We start from the raw sequence: 20,554 nt of genomic DNA, 5'->3' as shown, positions 1-20,554 counted from the left end.
TTTCTATGTGTTCAAGGAGAATTTACACCTCTTCCTATTCCTCATCAGTGTCATATTCTTTCTCTTTCTCTTTGTCATCCCTAGGTGGTTCTTGATATCAACTATGACTACCATGTTCAGGTTCACGATTAGTCATTATAGGAACGTGTTCAGTTTCTGTATGTTGTGTTTCAAAAGGGTCTATGGAGAAAGGATCATACATGGTATTTGGGAATGCAGGACCTCTACCTGTCTCAATATTCTCTTGGTAAAAAGGATTCCTAATTTGTTGCAAATTGGAAAATGTTCGTTGAACTCGAGATGACCTGGCAGGTGAGGAAGACCGTGAAGATGCCTCACTAGCCAAACTGGATACAAATTGCGTAACGAAAGGTAAGCGACCTCTGTCGCGATTACGACCCCTAGTACAACCACGTCTAAGGTTATCGGGATAAAACATGTTGCCGCTTCTGGTTGTGACAGTCATAGGCAAGGATAAGAAGCTAGAACCTTGACAAGGACTACACTAAGACTGAGTCTCAAAAAGGACAAGATAATAGTAAGAATGTTGTTCGCTAAGGCACAAATGGTCTAATTTAAAAGCTAGAACAGCCAAAGATTATAACCAATGCGACACAAAGTATGACAAGTATTAAGACAAAGACCAAACAAATTACTTATGAGACGAGACTAGTCAAGGTGTAAGACACAAGTCTTCAGCTAAGCGAAGTGTCACTGTTTCAAGACTGTTTGCAAATAGAGAAATAGTAAACCAATGTAGGAAACAAACTTGGTACAGAGCGCAGATAGCTCTAACAAACTAACTTGACAGTTCAGACTCAAGATCTCACATGAAGATCCTCTGAAAGGTGCATGAGAAAGTACACAGGGCCATGCAAAGACTCAGGATAGCATAAAGATTTCACATGAGGATGTGCTGTAGGCCATGCAAAGTAGTGCCACTAATACATTAGGGGTCAATTTGTGACAGCAAGAAAAGGTAATGTGGTTTTGGCTTTTTTTTTTTCAATTTTAGCCTAATGCCGTCGCAATTGCGACACCAACGAGATACAAGAGAAAAAAAAAGCCAAAAACCCTTATTTGAATGAAATTGCGCGACACAGGGTTCTTCTGAAAGGAAAGGCGCACGCGCGGGAGATCACTTCAGCAAGGTGTAAGACGAACTCAAGGCATTCAGAGGGTCTGGCAGAGACGCGCATCGGCAAGGTGTAAGACAAATAAACCCATTATTTTTTAGAGACGCTCATCGGCAGAGACGTTCTCCATGTTTTTCAGTGTTTCCATGTCTTAGTCGCTTAACATCATATTTCTTTTGCCTACTCTTTTGCTATTATTTTTGTGTTCAATGTCTGGCTTTCCAAAAGGTTTCAGGGCCCCTTGAAAACATATTTTACCCATAAAATCAAAAACTTTCATTTCCTCGTCCTCTTTATTATGGAAATTGCTAGCCTCAAAGAATGGAGAGGGAATCTCCTTCAATAGGAAGGCCTTTCATTCTTTAGCCTCACATTTCTGTGAACCTATATTAAGAGGCTTCCACAATCATTTTAGTGTGGATCACTTGGCAAAAGGTTACCACAACTCATTCAAAGCGACCTCCTATGGTGTTCATTATTCTTGCCCACCCTGAATTACTTTTGGACACTCCATTAATATTGAGCTTGTAAAAGCCTAAGGGAGGTGGATCCTAGTTTGTATATTTGCAAAAGGACAAATAATGCTATGGGCAGTAGAAAGGGATGTCATGGTGTTGGCCCTTGGAGAAATGGGATCTAATTATTTTGAGTAATTAGTAGTTACTTTACAGATTTACAGATTCCCAACATCATTGTCTCAGTAAAAGGGAGAAAGAAAATGTCTTTTCCAAAAAATATATGTAAGAAACTTGCAGTTTGAATAAAATTGTTAATTTTTATTTTTATACTCAAAAACCAAAACGTGTCTCATAGCCTTTAAAGCAATATGGAAAATCCATAAACAAGATAACATGGCATTATTAAGATATTATTCAAACTGTACAATGTTACAAACACCTCAACCCAGCACTGACTTGAATAGACAAATTTTGTCACTATTTTTAATATGACAAACTATTGCTCTCTTCCCTCAGTCATGAATATTGTTGATTTTGACACTTCGCACTTCAATATTTCAGTGTGTCATCACCATTCATTATTGCTTTCACGTGCTACTAATTTCAGGCTGTAGAAAAGTGCCATCACATCTCAATATATTGCCATGAACTTTGGTGTGCAAGTTAAAAATTAGACCTGTACAAGAAGCCCTCTAATTGCCGACATTTAAGATGCAATCATACAATAATATCCACTGCACAACTTTGTTTAAAACATGAATCTGCATGTCGGTTAAAGTATATATTCTGCAGAATTGATATCTAATGAGATATATCAGACCTACGAGATTATACCAATAACGAATTCTAAAAATAATAATTGAGAAATTTTCATTCCAAGAGGACCTACATTATGTAAAAAGCTACATGACATCAGGCATACAACAGATTTAAACATCAAATACTTACAGAATGGCATACAACAAATTTAAACATCAAATACTTACAGAATGGCCTCAACCAAGAGACAATCTTCCAACTCAGACCCTAAATGAAATTTTCATTTCAATGTGGGACTGTATGGACTGGGACATGGAGCTACAGCAAGATCGGGTAATCGATCAATAATTTCATTAACTGCTTCTAGGCACGTGTTAAGCATTTTTTTCTCTATTTGTACCAACCGTGTTGCCACCTGCCTTTTGGGGTCCGTACTTGGGTCTGCAAGCTGATGCAGTGCAAATATGTTGTAAAAAATCACTTTGAAACATATGTTGGTTGAAAAAGTATAAGGATATAGTTATCCCCAACATGAAGGGAACAAATTCTTACCACTCTTTCATCTTCACTAGCAGTTGATGGATAGCCTGCAAGTCGTTCTCTGAAGTAACTAGATAATTGATCTAGAACTGCTCTTTCTGTACATGGACTCACTTGCACTCATATTCTAATTGGTTAAATTGACTTTTCATAATAAAGGCAATATATAACCAGTAAGAATAATGAAACACATAAATTATTAATACAACGAGGTATGAACAAAGAGGTGGGTGATAACAAAGAGCTCATCAATTTTCACTGTGTTATCTTCTGGCTACAAGTCTACACCATTCTTCACTGTTTTTTATTTATACCTAATACAATTTTATTTTTCAAAATGTTTATCACTGCCACAGTTTTTGACAGTTGGCTTCTTTGTATTAATGCCTATAAGGAGCCATTGGATATTGGAAGATAAAGGTTATAAATCTCAGGTAGTTTGTCTGCGAGATTTCTTTTGGATTTCGTTGTGTTACATGAAATGCTGAAGTAAGATGCACTGATTTCAACCCATTTTGATTGATTTGTACAGATTCTTATAACCAGTTCCATATATTTAATTACATTTAGACACTATCTTTTAATGCTTTATTTCAGTGTGCTACATATTCTATTTCATATTTGTGATATATGATGAAAGTATTATAACATATGGAGGAACAGTCCATGAGTGGCGTGGCCAGTTGAAATGGTTTTAGTTTCAATTTTACACCATTTGATACAAATAATCAGTTTACCAATCGACCCCTAGGTTCATTCCATTTGCAGTAAAATCTTCATTACATAGAAAATGTTCACAAAATCTATGTCAATGCTCACACATCTTCTTGGACTTACGCAAATCTATGTCAATCCTCACACATTTTCTTGGACTTACGCAAGAACTATGCTGCCCTGCAGCTCTTGTTAAATATGTTATCAACTTGACTTTTCTATTAAAGGCTCTAATGCTGAATTGAAAGCCAGGTAAAGAAAAAGATATTATACACTATTTTGTTGGTACCCTGTGCAGCACAACAAACTTGTTCTTACTATAAGAAAATTTTCTTTTCTTTTGTTTCATTGCAGATCTTCTGCTTGCACAGAGGTCTCTCCCCATCATTGGACACACTTGATAACATTCGAACTTTGGATCGCATACAGGAAGTGCGTCTATACACATAAGTATAAACTTCTTCTTTTCCCGCAACACATATAACAACAATTTTAAGTGCTTGCAAGGTATATACTTATGAATAAATATTAAATCTTGATTTAAATGTATGAAAACAATTTCCATTCCTTTTAAGCTTCATTCATCTCGAGGTGCAATTCACAAACTCAAGAATAGTGGGTTTTTTTCTTCAGGATACCTTTAGGGGAAGAGTATGTGAATGCCCCCTCGTGTCTGGAGTCTAGTTTAGAGGAGATGGCTATTTACACTGCTAAGGTTTGTTGAATCTAATTCTGAATAACATTGCTTGCTATTGTTGAATCTAATCTAATGTATATTTTAACTAGACTTGTAGCTTATATGTTTTGAAATTTTTGTTAAGCCTTGTAGTTTGTATAATTTGATTGCTGGAGAGCTTCTACAGCTAAGCAAGAAGGCCGTTGCACAAGTTATAGCTGCGCGCTCAGGTATGAAAATTGTTTTTTATTTATTCTAATGTATATTTTAACTAGACTTTTAGCTTATATGTTTTGAAATTGCTTTTAGTGGCTTAATGTTGTAAGGTCTCTTGAAATAAGACATTCAGGCAGTTGGTCAAAGTTTTACAAATAATCTTAGGAATAAAGTCAAAGAAAGTATTTTTAAAATATTAAAGTATTTAGCTAGGTCTAAGAAGATTTGTGTACTTTCGATAGTTTTTCTTAGTTTGTGAAAGTTGTAGATCGAAGTTTTCATGGCCCAATTTTTGCTTCCTGCAAAGAACGATCATGTCAGATAATATAAGTGAAGAACAAAACAGGGAGACAATCGCTAGATTGTGGTCTAACTTGAAAAGAAAAGGTGATGGAAAATGTTATTGTCCTTGCAATATTTGTAAGGGCTTAAACCATAGAAGACTGCTAATCAAAACAGTTAAGAGACATTGTAGGGAGAATGGTCACATTGAAGGGGGGCATGACTATCATCCACTGGTAAGTTGTTCATTATATCATTTTAACAATTTATATACATATGAAATCACTTGATGATGAGTTGATGATCATGGTTTATTTATGTTAATTAATTTTATATAGGTTGATCTTCCCAGGGAAGTACATGATATGAACCACAACAATCCGAAGAATATGGTTTTCGAAGTGGAGGAACATGGAGGTGCAAATATCCAAGGTGAAGATAATGATCCCATGGAAGATGACGATCATGCACCAGAAAACACAATTGAAGAGGATGGTATAAATACATTGATCCATGACACATCTAGTCCAAGCGTATCTGATCATGATGATGATGATAGCCTCGATGTACCTCTACTTCAGAAGGCATACGAGCCCCTATACAAAGACTCCCAAACAACTCTTCTCTCTGCTGTATTGTTGTTGTTGAACTTGAAGGTTATGAATAGTTTATCCAACATAACAATGTCACGTATGTTAAGGTATGTCATATATGTCTTTATAGTTAACAAAGGGTGAATAATGTACCACTAATATTGTTTAGATTAACAACTTATATTTTTTGCTGTAGATTGATAGGCGAGTTTCTGTTACCATCATCAAATATTCTACCTCGCTCATATTGATAATTAACTGTTGTTATGAAAGATATTGGAATGGAGTATGAAGCAATACATGCTTGTCCCAATGATCATATTATATATTATAAAGAACATGAATTTGCAACACAATGCCCTGTATGTCATACGAGTAGATATTGAACAGATCGACTAACAAAAAAGGTGCCTCAAAAGGTTCTTCGTTACATCCCCATTATTCCACGGATGCGACAATTATTTAGGTGTAGTTGCTTGGCTCAATTTATGGATTATCATGCACGCAATAGAAGTCGAGATGACATTATTCGAATCCCTGCGGATGGTTCGACATTTATGCACATAGAGGAAAAGTGGCAACACTTCAAAGAAGAACCTCGTAATCTCAAGCTTTTATTGGCAGCGGATGGTGTCAATCCATTTGGAGAGGTGAGATCTGTTTACTCGGCGTGGCTTGTTTTTGTTATCAACAATAACATTCTTCCATGGATGTCAATAAAGAGGGAGCACATTATGTTGGAAATGATTGTTCCAAGTATCTTATCATTTGATAGTTATTAATTTACATGTACTTACAAATCTTGCAGTAAAACGGTCACAATAATTATGTAATGTTACTATTCATTCAAGTAGGTAAATATCAAGTAAAAGATATGAATGTATATATTGAGCCTCTTATCGATGAGTTGGTGGAGTTATGGAACGGTGTCACTATGTATGACATGTCTAGACCAATAGGACAAAGACAATTTCAATTCCATGCAATACTTGCATGGACAATACATGATGCCCCAGGGCTAACACATTTTTGTGGTATGTTATAGTGAATTCAAGCTGCGCACAATAATTCTAATTATAAAAATCAACATATTTAATAATCCAATTACATCATTATCTTGTAGGTCTTCAAACAAAGGGAAAATTTGCATGTCCAGTTTGTGGTCCAAAGATAAAATCTCGTCATTCAAAAAGTTTAGGAAAGCAGGTGTTTGATGAGTGTAGACACTTCCTCCATAGGAATCATAAGTATCGAAGTACGAAAAAACCTCTTTTCAATGGGAAAGAAGAGACTACATCAAAGCCACAAAACATGACACCTCGCCTATGGAAGTTGGAATATAATAGAATTAATCATCGAGGTAATGCCGTTCCACCTAATGGTTTATGTTTGTAATTTATATATTTCTATTGTGATTTTTGTTGACTGGTTGTGTAATTGATGATCGTGAAGGTTGTCAAGGCAATACTGACAACCTTCCAAAGGGACTAAAAAGCTATCCCAGACAATTTAGTAGGTTGCCCTACTACGAGCACTTACAAATTGTGCATTTGTTTGATACTATGCATATTGGAAAGAATATAACAGAGACATTGTGGAAAATATTGGATGGAAGGCGTGACAAAGAAAAAATTGTCAAAATTTGTAATGACATACATGAATCCAATCATGCATTGAAAAATTTCATTCACTCAAATAGCAACAAAGATCAGATTAATATAAGTGCCCTTCCATGGTTATTAACGGAGCAGCAAAGTGATGCCATAAAAGAAGTCATACGAAAAATTCGATTTCCGACAGGATTTGCTGCGAACATAAACAATCTCATATAAAAAAAAAGTGAATTTGGGCTAGGGCTCAAAACGCATGATTGGCATACTTTCGTCAAGGTAACTTATGTTCTTCTGTATTTACAATATATTCATAAACTACGTGTACTATTCATTATGTTATGTTAGAAAACAATGAAATGATTGGTTTATAATTACTGCAGTATGTGCTTCCTCTATCTCTCCCAGAGCACTTCAACAATAACATCAAACAAGTGATATACGATCTTTGAAAATATATGAGGTAAGCAGTAATATCTGTTCAATTTGTTGTATATATTTATTATATTCGCGATTTTTTTTTCTTGTTATGTAATCTATTGTATATTATTTTGTAAAGTCTCATATCTATATATTTTTTGTGACTTGAATCTCTTAATGTAGGTGGTTGTCATCTAAAGAAATCCATAAAGAAGATATAAACTATTGGAAGAGAAGAATTCCTCATTTACTGTGTGAAATGCAAAAGTGTCTACCTCCAACTTTTTTCAATGCACAGGAACACTACCTCATACACCTAGTTGAGGAGATTGAATTGTGTGGACCTGTACACACTAGGTCAATGTGGATGGTTGAGAGGCATTTGAAATCTTTGAAGGCTTTGGTTCGAAAAAGAGCACATCTTGAGGGTTCTATGGTAGAGGGATATATGGTATACCAGACTATGGTGTACATTACTGAATATCTTCCTAAGTTTGCATCAAATATCCATGTAGATCGCATTTGGGATCTCGAGCCTTTTAAAAAATTAGAAGGGGAGTACTTGATGGGGAAAGGTACATTGAGGAAAGTGAGAGGTAATAAATTATAAGATGTTATTGTAATAAATTATTTCTTAATCTTCAAAATAAATCGGTTGTAAGTTGTTTATTTTTTTTTTGAACAGGTGCTCGAGAGTGGGATGCACTACATTTGTATATTGCAAACAATCTTGATTGGATGACGGTATGGATTGAACGATGTCAACATTCTGGTTGCACATTAACATGGGAAGGTGTATCTTCATTGGTTAAAGAAGCTCATCGTAATGGAGATTCCAATGTTACGCAAAGGGAAATAGATTTAGCACGTGGTTCAAGAGATTTTCAGGTACGTACAAATTTATTAATCACCCGTATGTTTATCAACTCACGATACAATAATTTTGATATTTTTCACATATTATTGCAGGTTAAACACCACAAGGCTATGTTCTATAATGGTCAGAAATTTCGCATCAAAGTGTTGGATTACATGAAGAAAACTTGTGATTCAGGAATAACTACAGTCTTTCAAGTGACTAATATTTCATCTAGAAATGACTTACATCCTCAAGAGTCTGAAAATCGATACTATGGCATTTTGGATGAGATACTTGAGTTTGACTTTAGTTCCTTCAAATTAGTACTCTTCGTTGTCAAATGGTACAGGCTACGACTTAATCCAGATGATCCTGATAGAACTGTTATTGAACATGATAATGGATTTACAATGGTTAATACAAGGTTGTTTGAGCCAGTTGGGGATGAGCCTTATATTCTTCCAAGCTAATGTGAGCAGGTATTTTACTCAGAGGTTCCACATAAACCGGGTTGGTCATTTGTTGTTAGACATGAACCGAGAGGAAGGCCAATAAAGTATAATGCGATGGAAGAAGAAGATACTGAAGAAGTAGAAGATGATGTAGATGGTGATCACAATCGACAGTTATTGGATGATGTTCCTGAAAAAAAATTTCATGAAGAAGAAGAAGAAGATGATGACGATGATGCTGCTACTGATGATGATGATGAAGATGATGTTGATGTTGATGATGATGTTGATGATGAAGATGACGATGACGACGACAACGACGACGACGATGATGGCGAGGATGATGATGACGACGACGGTGATGATGATGATGAAGACGACGATGACGACGACGATGATGATGATGATGACGACGACGAGGATGATGATGATGGAATTTAGAGGTATGCCATCAATCCTTAATCTATTTAATATTCATTTCTTGATAGAAATATATTTGTCTTATATATATGGTTACATAGTTTATTCATTATCTATTTAAAATCTACAAGTTTCAACTACAAATAGAATACTGCTAATCTAAATTAACTATTAATCTAAATTAATTAAATAAAACTATTTAAAACACATATTGATGCGTGAATGTATTGAGCCTTATTTTCTTTCAGGTCAAAAGCATTTGTAAGTGTTTAGTTTAGAAAAGGGAATTCATTAAATATCTATAAAAGGGAGTTGTACCTAGAATATCATAGGGAAAACATAATATAAGTGGTTACCCAATTTGTTGGTTAATAATTCTGCCTCTGTAGGTGATGCAGAGACCCTAGGTGGTCTTGCAATCATTCATAACAAGAGGGACTTCCATAGTGTTCTCACAACACCAACCAAACATCTTCATAAGATCCCTCTCCTTGATCCAAGCCAACTCCATAACCTATCAGAGTGCACACCAAATCCTTATGCCACCTTAGGTTCTACATCTTTGGAATAATCCCATGAATGTCCCTCAATCCATCTAATAGATCCATCCAAGCAATCTAATCAACAAACTATCAAATGCTCACAATGCCTTAATAGGCGCCAAACTTGACTTCACCTTAACTAGGTGTTTCCTCCACCTCCACACACATCAAACAACTTCAAATAGCATGTCCCCAAGGTGACTAAGCCCTCAACTCATTAGCTAATACAAAAACCCAGTTTTAGCCCTTCACTAGGCCTACTTCCCTAGTAGGCTTATAATGTGAGCCTGATTTAAGTGTTTTATTGTGTAGCTTTTAATATTTTTAAATTTTATGTGATTCTAATGATGGATGTGATTATGATTATGATGTGATTATGCTCATGATAATTGAATTACATTTGCAGGAAACTGAACCCCTTTCAAGAGCATCCCGCACAGTCTCATGGATCGACAGGTATAAGTCAATACTCCTTATAGACAGTCTATTTAATACACTTATCAATAGTAAGATTGATGTCTTCTAAGATCTCTCCCATTTGCAGGTACCAATGAATAGGTATTTCTTAGAAGTGTCTTCCTCGAGTGAGGGAAATATAGGAATAGAAGAGGAAAGTGGGACATGCAGTTTATCTAGAACAGGGAGATTAACTAGAGGTCAAAGAACTAGAAGGAAATTCAATAAACGCATGAAATTTTTTCTTGCTCAAGGGGGGTCATGTTCTTATGATGATGAGACGAAAGATGACATCGAGGTGCCCTTGAGGTACCAACATCTACAGAAACATTGGGTACCCAAGGAACTTCCTCCAATAAACACTGATTTTTGTGTTAACGAGAGGATATATCGCATAGCACCATCATCACTACATGGTTTGGGCCTATTTTCTATGGACGGCATAAAGGTGTCTTACAACAAAGTTTATGAATTGATGGAGTATGTTGGACCATGTTATGATTAGAAATGTTGGATGCATATTGTTAAATATAAAAAAAGTATGCGTAGGTATGCCCTCTGGGAAAATTATATACAACAGCAAGACAATAATCAAAGTAAAAGTGTGGCTATATACATTGATGGAAGGCCAAAAGCAATAGGGAATATTGCGGGTTTTATAAATAGTACACGACCTGGGTCAACTATAAAGCAACCCAATTGCATATTTGAGGCGCGCGAGGGAAATCGTGTATTCATCTGTGCGATAAAATCAATACGTGCAGGGGAAGACCTTCTTATTGATTACAATTTGAACCGCATAGATACAAACGAGGCTACTATCATGGGGGTGGTACATACTATTAAACCAACTTCTAATCAATGACTCCAACATACCATTTAGTCAATAAATTTTTCGCTAACATTTTTATACTTGATCTTTGACACAGGGGCACAATATGGAGCAACTGCCCAGAGGGGATGCTGGCGATGTTCCCGACTCATCTACACACGAGCAGGTAAAACTCATTGTAATTGTGCAAACTAGATAGAAGCAAAATGTTATTTTTTTAATGTTGTTTTCTTCATTGTTTCGGAGTAATTTTGATAATACTAATACTATTGTTGTCACAGAGAGCCAGTGGTTGGAGGGAGGGAAAGGAACCTGCAGTTCCTGATCAGCAGCCCCCCCCCGAGGAGGACCCTTTTTATATTGATTTAGTAGACACCGATGACCCGATCGGTTTGACTAAAAAGTTCCTAAAGAAAATTGGCAAAGAAATTTTACGTTTGGCAACCATAAAGTCTACTACTCAGGAAATAAGAGAAAGGGGAGCTAAATTGATGCACACCTCTGAAACCTTAAAAGTAATTATTAATGAAATTTTTAATTATAACAAGAGTTCAATAATGGTTTTTATGTTATGCTCTTTTATGGCATTAATTAAAATATGGATGCGTTGTCTTTACAGAGTTTTTTGCATGATTTCGAGCCCCGTTCCCATGATGAGGGTGCTGCAGGTGGTTCAGGTAGATCGCATGTTCCATTCCCCACTTCTGTTTTCCACTGAATATATATAGGAATGATCATAATCATTGACAATACATGCTCGAACAATCCTTTTTTTAATGCTCTAACAATCTTGTCCATGCTAGTCCACGCATTCTATATTTATGCATGCTCTAACAATTTTATTCTTTAGCTTCACATCAATTGAATCCTATGATGACGCCGCCTCCATCTAGGACAACCACAAATCTCTTTTCGACTGCTGAGTCAGCAACACGCAGCTTACATGCATCGACTGTTGCACCATCGGCTGGTACACAATTCCCTCTTTTTCTCTCTTATGACAGCAACAAACAATTTGTTTTTTACAACTTTTTAACATCAATTATCATTTGTTCTTTTATACTTCGTGACAAAGACTTATGAAATTTTTTGCAATAGGAGCTGCAACATCATTTCCTGGATGTTCCTATGTTCCTAGTACGAGAATGGTGAAGGATGTCACATTGATCATCAGTGATGATGAAGGCATTCCATTAAAAGTAGCCAAAGTTCCAGGTACTTTAAAGTTATTATTATTCTATAGTGATATAATAGTAATTTAGTTTTTGATCACTCTTCATCGACTAATGATCCCATCATTGTTTTGTAGGGAATGATCTTTTTTGGAGAAAATTTGGTGATGAGTGTTTGCAAATATTCGGGCCCACCATGCGTACCTGGTGGAACATCATATCCTAACTAAAACCCCAAACCACTATTTTGATTTCATATCATTGCTATAATAGTTTTCCTTTTCATCCATTTCTTGAACTATATATATATATATTAAAGGTAGCTTCACTTCATTTATGAGTCTAACATGTTTTTTTTTACTTAAAAGGTGGAATAACCAACGCAAACCGTTGAAGGATGATCTTATAGAGAGCACGACCCAACTCTTTGGACCTCGTGCATTCGAGAGAAACAAGCTCCTTGAAAAAGCTGGTTATGTTTGAAGTATATTAGGGACCAGTACAGAAAAAATTTACGGGATAACCCTAGGTACGAGCGTCCGCCCTATGTTCCTGAGGCTGAGTGGCAGGCTCTGATTTTGGATGGAAAGTATAAAGCTGACAAGAAAAATAATATTACACCAGTGGAGAGTACATCAAGGTATGTGATATTGTCGAGAATCTAATTATGTACTAATTAACCTCTATATTTATACTATCTAACATATTTCAAACTTTTCATAGATTGCCTGACACATCAAAGGCAACAAAGGCAAGACTAGAAAAGCACGGGAGACACAAGCTCGGCTCTGGTGGTTTTTCGAAACTTCAAGCAAGAGTTGTAAGTATTAGTAAATGAAAAATTGTATCAAATTTTTTATATAATGTGATGGGAAATGCTAGGACTCCCTTATTTAGCTCATCAATTATAAATAGGTCAATAGAATATAATAACAATAGTGGATTTTCATATTCAATATAAACAATTCAATAATTGAAGTCAGACTCTGCAATTTAGATTAGTGAAGATTCCTTCATTTACTAATATGACATAATTTACAGCTGCAAGAGCAACAAAGCGACCAAATATAATCAGTGGCTCCAATCACTAATATTTTACTTTTCTCTTTGTTCACAAAATCCTCATATGAAGAAATCTCACAAATGGAGGCCATGGTTGAGACTGAATTTTCCTCCAATAGTTGAGAATAAAGGCAGTGATTGAAAGAATGAGGGAATGCAGTAGCACTTGCAGCCATTTTTATTTCCAAAGAGTTGAACTAACTCTTACCCAACTTAAGAATTTGGAGAAAATATGTTGGTACAAGCAAAGCATACAAACACGCAACATTTATATAGTAGATTACTCCATCAAAACTGCTCGATTTTTCTCCTATTATATTGTAATGGATATAGATGATTTTCTGTTGATATTTTAACTACCCTCCATTGGTTGATGAAACAATGCAAGTAAAATTCACCATACCACGCAAAAATGCAGGGCTCAGAGTTCAAGAGATGCCTCACAGAAGAGGATAAGAGAATTGGCTTCCAATAAGGCTATAGAGCCGTGGCTGAATGGCTACGAGCTGAAATCAGTGTGGAAGGTTCTAATAATGATGCATCTGAGCCACAGGTAAATAAGCTAAATTAAATTTATTTCAAATTGAATACTTTACCAATTAGTCTATTTGATGTTAAGTTCCAATATAAAGTGAGTATATTTGTTTTAAGCAAGCAATGATAACAATGCGTAGGATGTTGGAATGCAGTCTGACAATCCTTCTACACAATCTGTGGATGCCGAAGGTTCACATGATGTGCATCCCAGTGGTGGAGGTATACATTTGCTATTAAATTTTTTATATGTAATTGCAATTGGTGTTTGGATTAAAGTAACATTTTGTATAGCAACTGTAGAGGATTGAGGGGTCGATGTTCATGACCGTGTTGACGTTGAGTCCAGACAAAATGATGTGGTCAGATCAGGTAAAGAGCGCCACAGTTATGTTATTTAAAATAATTAAATACTTGTAACAATTATAATAAATTATTTTTAATTTAACTCTTTTATTTGTTATTGCAAAGGACCCCCCTTTGCAACATCATAGGAATTTGAGATCATCAAGAACAGAGAACAGAACAACTGATGAGGGGGGAATTGATGATGACATTGATGCTCCTCTTAGAGCTTACATAGAAAAAAGAAATAGAAACAAAAAAAAGAAATGATTGTCGTCTACATACCTTAATTGATAATGAATGAATTTTATGTCTCAATGAATTTAATTATGTGCTAATGAATGTTCATGAATTATGTGTTAATGCAGAATATTGATGAATGCTGCATGTTAACGAATCTAATGTGTTACTGAATGTTATCATGTGATATTGATTGAATGTTATCATGTGATATTGATTGAATGTTACATTTTATTAATGGTTGAAAGAATGAATGAATGTTAGATGTTAATGGGGAATGTAGAGTGATGTTAGGGGGAGGGGGGTGGGGCCAAATGAGCTTCCACCTTCACGTGGTTGGCCCTGTTTAGTAGAGAATATTAAACTATTCTCGAAACAAAGTGAAGCTCAATAAGATACTAACAATAGGTAGAAACACGAAGCAATAACAAGCTCCTTCTAGAACATAACTCTTACCAATTATTGCTATCTTCCCCACACTAGGAATCTCCATCATATTCTCATATGCCTACAAAAAAATTCTTTTTATGTCTTCATCAGCATCCTTTCTCTTTACCTCTGCTACAACCTTTTCAACCTTTTTGGTGTTAGGTTCTCCTTGCTCTTCAACACTTGATTGCTGCTCATTTGTTATTTGTCCTTCAAATGGACAACTTGTCTTCATATCATCCTTTTCTAGGTTCTTTTCCTCAACCTCATTCTCATTAGCTGTTTGCTTCAAAGCATCATCCTTTTTGATCAAAACATCTTCCATTGCTTCACCATGTTCCTCTTTTCTTAGGAACCTTTCCCTCTCAAAGATGCCAATGCTCGTTGACACCTTCGAAGTTGTCTTGCGCTCCTCCAATGGTGTTAATACCATCTTCTCTCCATTATTTGTGAAAGTGTAGGTGTTCTTTCTGACATCATGTAGGGATCTCTTCTCAACCTGCCAAGCCCTTCCTAAAATTATATGACAACCACTCAAAGGTACAATGTCACACAGCACAACATCATTATACGATCCAATGGTGAAGGGAACATAAGCTTGCTCCATCACATCAACACAACATCCAACATCCAATCCTTGTGCTTTGCAAGGCCTAACATGTGCTATTCTTGGTAGATTCAATTTGTTAACCATCTCAAATGAAACAAGATTTGTAAATGAACCACTTGAAACAATAACCTTTTAAAATTTCACAGATTGGAACATGAGATTGGATGGCTTGAAGCTGGGAAGCCTTTCTATCCAACAATGTTTGATCCTGTAATTCAGATTTTTAGTCATGACCAACCACTTAGTTGTTTGGGAAGACCTAGGTATGTAATTGCATTGTATTAGATATGGTTTACGTTTTTGTCGAGATTCTATTACTAAAAAAATGTTGTACAGTTTGTAACTTCTAATTGTATGGTGTTTTAACATAATTTTTGTTTTAATTTGATTTAGTTAGATTGAAAAATGTCTACACAGTTACTGCTAGAAGCTCTTTCAATTTTCACCTGATGGAATGTAGAAATCTCATGTCTTGAAATGTTTACTAGAATATGTATATGAATTTTGCTCACTTTCTTTTATTGCAGGTCAATTATTCAACTAATTTTTTAGGATCGACATTTGAACTTCCATTTTTAGAGGTTAGAAAGTTAGGCTTAGAAACTCAAGTTATGCTGAACCATGCCTGGACATCAATGTCTAGTTCAAATAATAGTAAATCTACATAGGAATCTCAATCTAAGAGAAGCTCTAAGGTATTCTTTTGGTCAATAAATAAGTTTTATTCTTGAATTGTGTTCATCGTTGAGGTTGTATTGAGATTTGAAATGATCTATTGTTGAAAGCATTATCCCATTACACGACAGTGGAGCAGTTAGATGGGGGTGTGAAAAGAGATAAATGTGAACAATGCAAAGTAAAAGTGAAGGCTCTAGAACAACTCAAAATTGATAAAGCACCACATGTTCTTGCAATTCATCTCAAGCGCTTCAGTGTAGTTGGATCTGGAGGAAAAATTGACAAAAAAAGTAGACTTTGGTTGTACGTTGGATCTCAAACCATTTGTTAGCAGTTCACATGTAAGTAGCACTTACAATATTATTTGCCAGTGGATCACATTTTCAGTGGAATCTAATAATATAGTTTTTGTAATATCTACTGGTTTTTTAATAAATATTGCACATTTGAATGATATTCTAGTTTCTCTGTCTATTGATCAATCACAGGAGGGCAATTTTAAGAACACTCTTTATGGTGTTCTTGTTCATGATGGCTGAAGCACACATTCTGGTCATTATTTCTGCTTTTTTCGTTCATCCACAGGCATTTGGCATGCTTTAGATGATAATCGGGTATACATTTGCTACAGTTGTGAAGACATGTTTAATTTGCAAAGTGCTTGGAGCTAATTCTTTCAGACTAAGGTATTTGGATGGAACCAAAATACTTGTCTTACAATGGACAGGATTTGAAGCTTTATCAGTTATGATTGTTTTCCAGGTTGGGTTTTGTTGTGTCTTGGCTTAGTCTTTTCCTTTTTGTTTTTTCTCAGCTCAGTTTTTAGTCTAGTCTATTAACTACATTTAGTCAAATAATGCAATTAGGTTTGAAAATATGGCTTGATATACAACTCTTACGATTAAAATAAACCTCAATGAGTGGAGCTAAAACTGCGATGGCAGGCTGGGATCAAGCTATCTCCTTGAGTCTAATGCCTGTGATCGAATTCGGATTGTTAAGAAGTGGCCCCTCTAATTCGAAACTGAGGTCTTCAGAAAAGGTTGATATCAGACTTGCAATCAGATTTAATTTACTGGTTAAGGCCTCATTGTAATCTAAAATCAGAATTTGACAATGGTGTTAGTCTAAAGTCAAAGCCTATTTAATTTTAATTGATTTGGGATATAATCTTCTTGACAATACCAGCTTGAGGATGGATTATCATGATTGATACAGGCACCAGAATAGTCTTAATTTGCAAATGCAGGTCATAATGATGGATCAGACCTTTGCTACTCTCAACAGTCTCAGTAAAATGAAACAACTTTATTCAAATCTACCTCTGAAAGTTCGAAATTTTTGCCCTTGTCTTGCAATTAAAATCAAGAGATCTTCAAAATAGAGCACTGCTACCCTGCCTTCATAGCAAATGTCTGGGTATATGGGGCAATTATCAGTGCAACTTAATCTTAAATGCTTGCAAATTTTCATTAAATGAAGATTGCCTCGAGTTCTGAGGGTGAGAGACATGGCATTTAATTCATTTCCCTTTGAAATTTGAAATTCAAGATTGTGCATCGGGTAGAACCTGATAAAAGATATTAAATTTAATGCCTCGATTCACAAAGGTTAAGGTAAGACAGTGATAGCAAGGGCTGCCATTGACTTTTGGGCCCAGATTTGCATGTATTTAATTCAATTAATCCTCCATACCCCTACTCGAGTTTAATACCCAAGATCCAGTTGTTTGGATTGAACTAGGGCCTAAGCGACTTAAATTTAAATCCTTAAGGCCAGATGCTACATCTTTAGGGCCTAATTTAGCTCATTGATGTTACATTCTAGGCATAAGGGTTCATTTCATTGGTCTTTGAGCACAGATCTGGGCTTAATTCACCCTAAGTTAGCCATAGGGCAGACCCCATTTCAAATTACTAACACATTTTGATGCTCGCAGCCCATACATTTTATCTAGGATAGGGCTTAGCTGATTGAACTCTCTGATTTGATCATAATTTGGGCCTATATTAGGCCACACGTCTTATACATGGGTCTTAATTAAAAGCCTTACATCCACACACCTGAAATAGGGGCAAGTTTCAACTCATTTCAAGTATAACCCCACTGTCTTAGGGCTTGATCCACCTTGAAATTGGGCCCAGATTTGGTATACATTCAATTATTTGTTCTTATAGTAAGGCCTTAGATCCCCCCCATACTTCATATAGGGCTACACTTTGCACAAGATGCAAATTTAAAATCCACTGTTATCAGATTTAGATCTGGCCTTTTGTAGTAAAGGGCAGATCTAAGTTGTAATTACTTTCAGATTGCAAAGTTCAAGGCCATTTGGAGCTTATTAAACTCGAATCTTGGCTTAAGCAGGCTTTTAAGGTCACAACATTTCATTGCCAGGCCCTGATTATTAAGTTTTAGGCATTCTCAAGCCCATTCACCAACCATAGTGCCCAATTTTAAGCCCCATTCTTATGGAATTGTGGCTTGGTGTTATTAGACCCGGCCCCCACGTTTTACCCCCAAGGGCTGTCTATATGCATTAGATGTTGCTCACAAGCCTAAGTTTACATTCTCAGCTGTAGGGCATTATTACTAATACTAAGAGTTTTGAGCCATGTGGGATTGAATTTTGGGCCCATAGGATCAATCTCGAGCCTTATCCGCTTCTCCCTTCACATCTCCATTTTCTATGAATGAACAAGATTCTTAGCTCTATTTGCTAGGAACGAAGAAGACTCTTAGTTCTATTTTCAAGGAATGAAGAGGAATCTCATTTGCTAGGAATGAAGACTAGTCTCATCTCCATTTGCTAGGAATGAATTGGAGTCTCATTTCCATTTGCTAGGAACAAAGAGGAGTCTCAGCTCCATTTACTACTTCAGCGAATTTTACATTTCCTTAGCTCAATTTCTATCTTTACTCCCCCTTTTAGAGTTAGCCAAATTTTCTCAATTTTCATACTCTATCCAAACAAAGCCTTTTGCACCCCAGATTGTTGCCAATCTACTCAACTAGCCATGCTCATCAGAAAAAGAGGAGGGGGGGTCACTATTTGTAATGGGGTGATGTTGTGAAAACTGCTCAACAAGTAGTACATCTAAAACTAGACTAATACATAAACCTAACTAGGTACCTTTCTCTAAGTTTTTCTACATATAGTGATGCACCCCCCTTATCTCAAGAAATCAACCGATAAAGTGCTTCATTATCTATGCATCCAAGAGAGAAAGTACGCCATCCCCTATCTCTTTGAGGAATATGATGATTTATCTCAACGTGTACCTTTTGAGAATAAATATTTAGATGCTTTCTCTCCCACTGTTTGATGTCTTTTTATAGTTTTATTATTGGTATCCCTTTCTACAATCTTTTGATAAGAACACCATATTTAGTTTTGAAAGTGTAATTTTAATCTTATAATTCATTTCGAATTCACAATATCCTTTTCACCAGATGTGACAAAAAACATGCATTCTTTCCAAACGACAACAATCTCTTTTAGTGTTGCAGGTGTAAACAAGATATCCCAACAGGTAGAAAATTTGTCAAATGTCAATTTCATTTCAGAAAGTCTAGAAAAGAACACAAGTTCTGGCCAGTCATGCAGTAAATCTAGATCATCAGCAGATCATGAAGCATCATGATCTGCTGATGATCTAGATTTACTGCATGACTGGCCAGAACTTGTGTTCTTTTCTAGACTTTCTGAAATGAAATTGACATTTGACAAATTTTCTACCTGTTGGGATATCTTGTTTACACCTGCAACACTAAAAGAGATTGCTGTTGTTTGGAAAGAATGTATGTTTTCTGTCACCTGGGGGGCATATGAATTCATATGCCCCATGATGCATCATGCTTGTTGCGGGGCCATTGTGGCGGTGATGGCAGTTGGCATCGCCGCCATCGCAGCCCTGCCATATTGCTAACCACGGACGTCGTAATTGCGACGTCCGCCCACACATTGCGACGAAATGTGCGTCGCATTCTTAGCGACGCCGTCGCAATTCCTGAATATGCGTCGCAATTGCGACACATTTGGAAACATTGCAATGGCCAGTGACGTCGACACTAGCGCTACCGCGCCGCTAGCACCATCGCGTCCTCGTCACAATTTTCCAAGACCGTCGCAAGTGCGACGCCAAAGGAAGAACTGGAAAGGCTCTCGCCTCAGCGAACCTGTGGGAAAATGCCGATGTAACCCCGTGGCAATGCGTGGGGAAGACGTCGGAATTGTGACAGGATCCGCATGCATTGCGACGGGAGCCGTGCCGGTTTAGAATGGTGAGATTGCGACAACTAGGTGTCGAAATTGTGACGTCTAAGGATAGATGTCGCAATTTTTGACTAAAAAACAACGATGTCTATTGCCGTCGCAGTGGCGACACATTGCCGTCACAATGGCGACACTTAGCCGTCACAAATCGATGCCAAATTTATTAGTGTGCAAGGTTAACTTGGATAGCATAAAGATCTTGCATGGAGATGTGCAACTGTTTGCACGAGAACTTGGACAAAG

At 36.3% G+C, this 20,554-nt stretch overlaps 1 protein-coding gene and 1 long non-coding RNA gene across 2 annotated transcripts; one reads left to right on the top strand and one right to left on the bottom strand.

Annotated features, from left to right (window-relative positions):
- Nucleotides 1–2,488: 2,488 nt before the first annotated feature.
- On the bottom strand, nt 2,489–3,086 carry LOC149565326 (uncharacterized). Its single transcript, XR_016361377.1, has 3 exons — nt 3,065–3,086; nt 2,906–3,006; nt 2,489–2,801 (listed from the first exon to the last, which is right to left on the bottom strand). It is a non-coding gene; the product is annotated as an uncharacterized LOC149565326 (long non-coding RNA).
- Nucleotides 3,087–4,813: 1,727 nt separating this feature from the next.
- LOC149565325 (uncharacterized) lies at nt 4,814–20,028 on the top strand. The gene is made up of 5 exons (XM_089816301.1): nt 4,814–5,017; nt 5,120–5,437; nt 7,802–8,000; nt 8,090–8,292; nt 19,927–20,028. Exons 1-5 carry the CDS (start codon nt 4,814–4,816, stop codon nt 20,026–20,028), a joined length of 1,026 nt encoding a protein of 341 aa, XP_089672427.1.
- The last annotated feature ends 526 nt before the right edge of the window (nt 20,029–20,554 follow it).

Source organism: Cupressus sempervirens, chromosome 3, assembly GCF_028749045.1.
Source record: "Cupressus sempervirens isolate cs-2001-9-10 chromosome 3, ASM2874904v1, whole genome shotgun sequence".
In the NCBI taxonomy this organism is placed as follows: Eukaryota; Viridiplantae; Streptophyta; class Pinopsida; order Cupressales; family Cupressaceae; genus Cupressus; species Cupressus sempervirens.
This window is presented reverse-complemented; position numbering and strand designations above follow the sequence as displayed.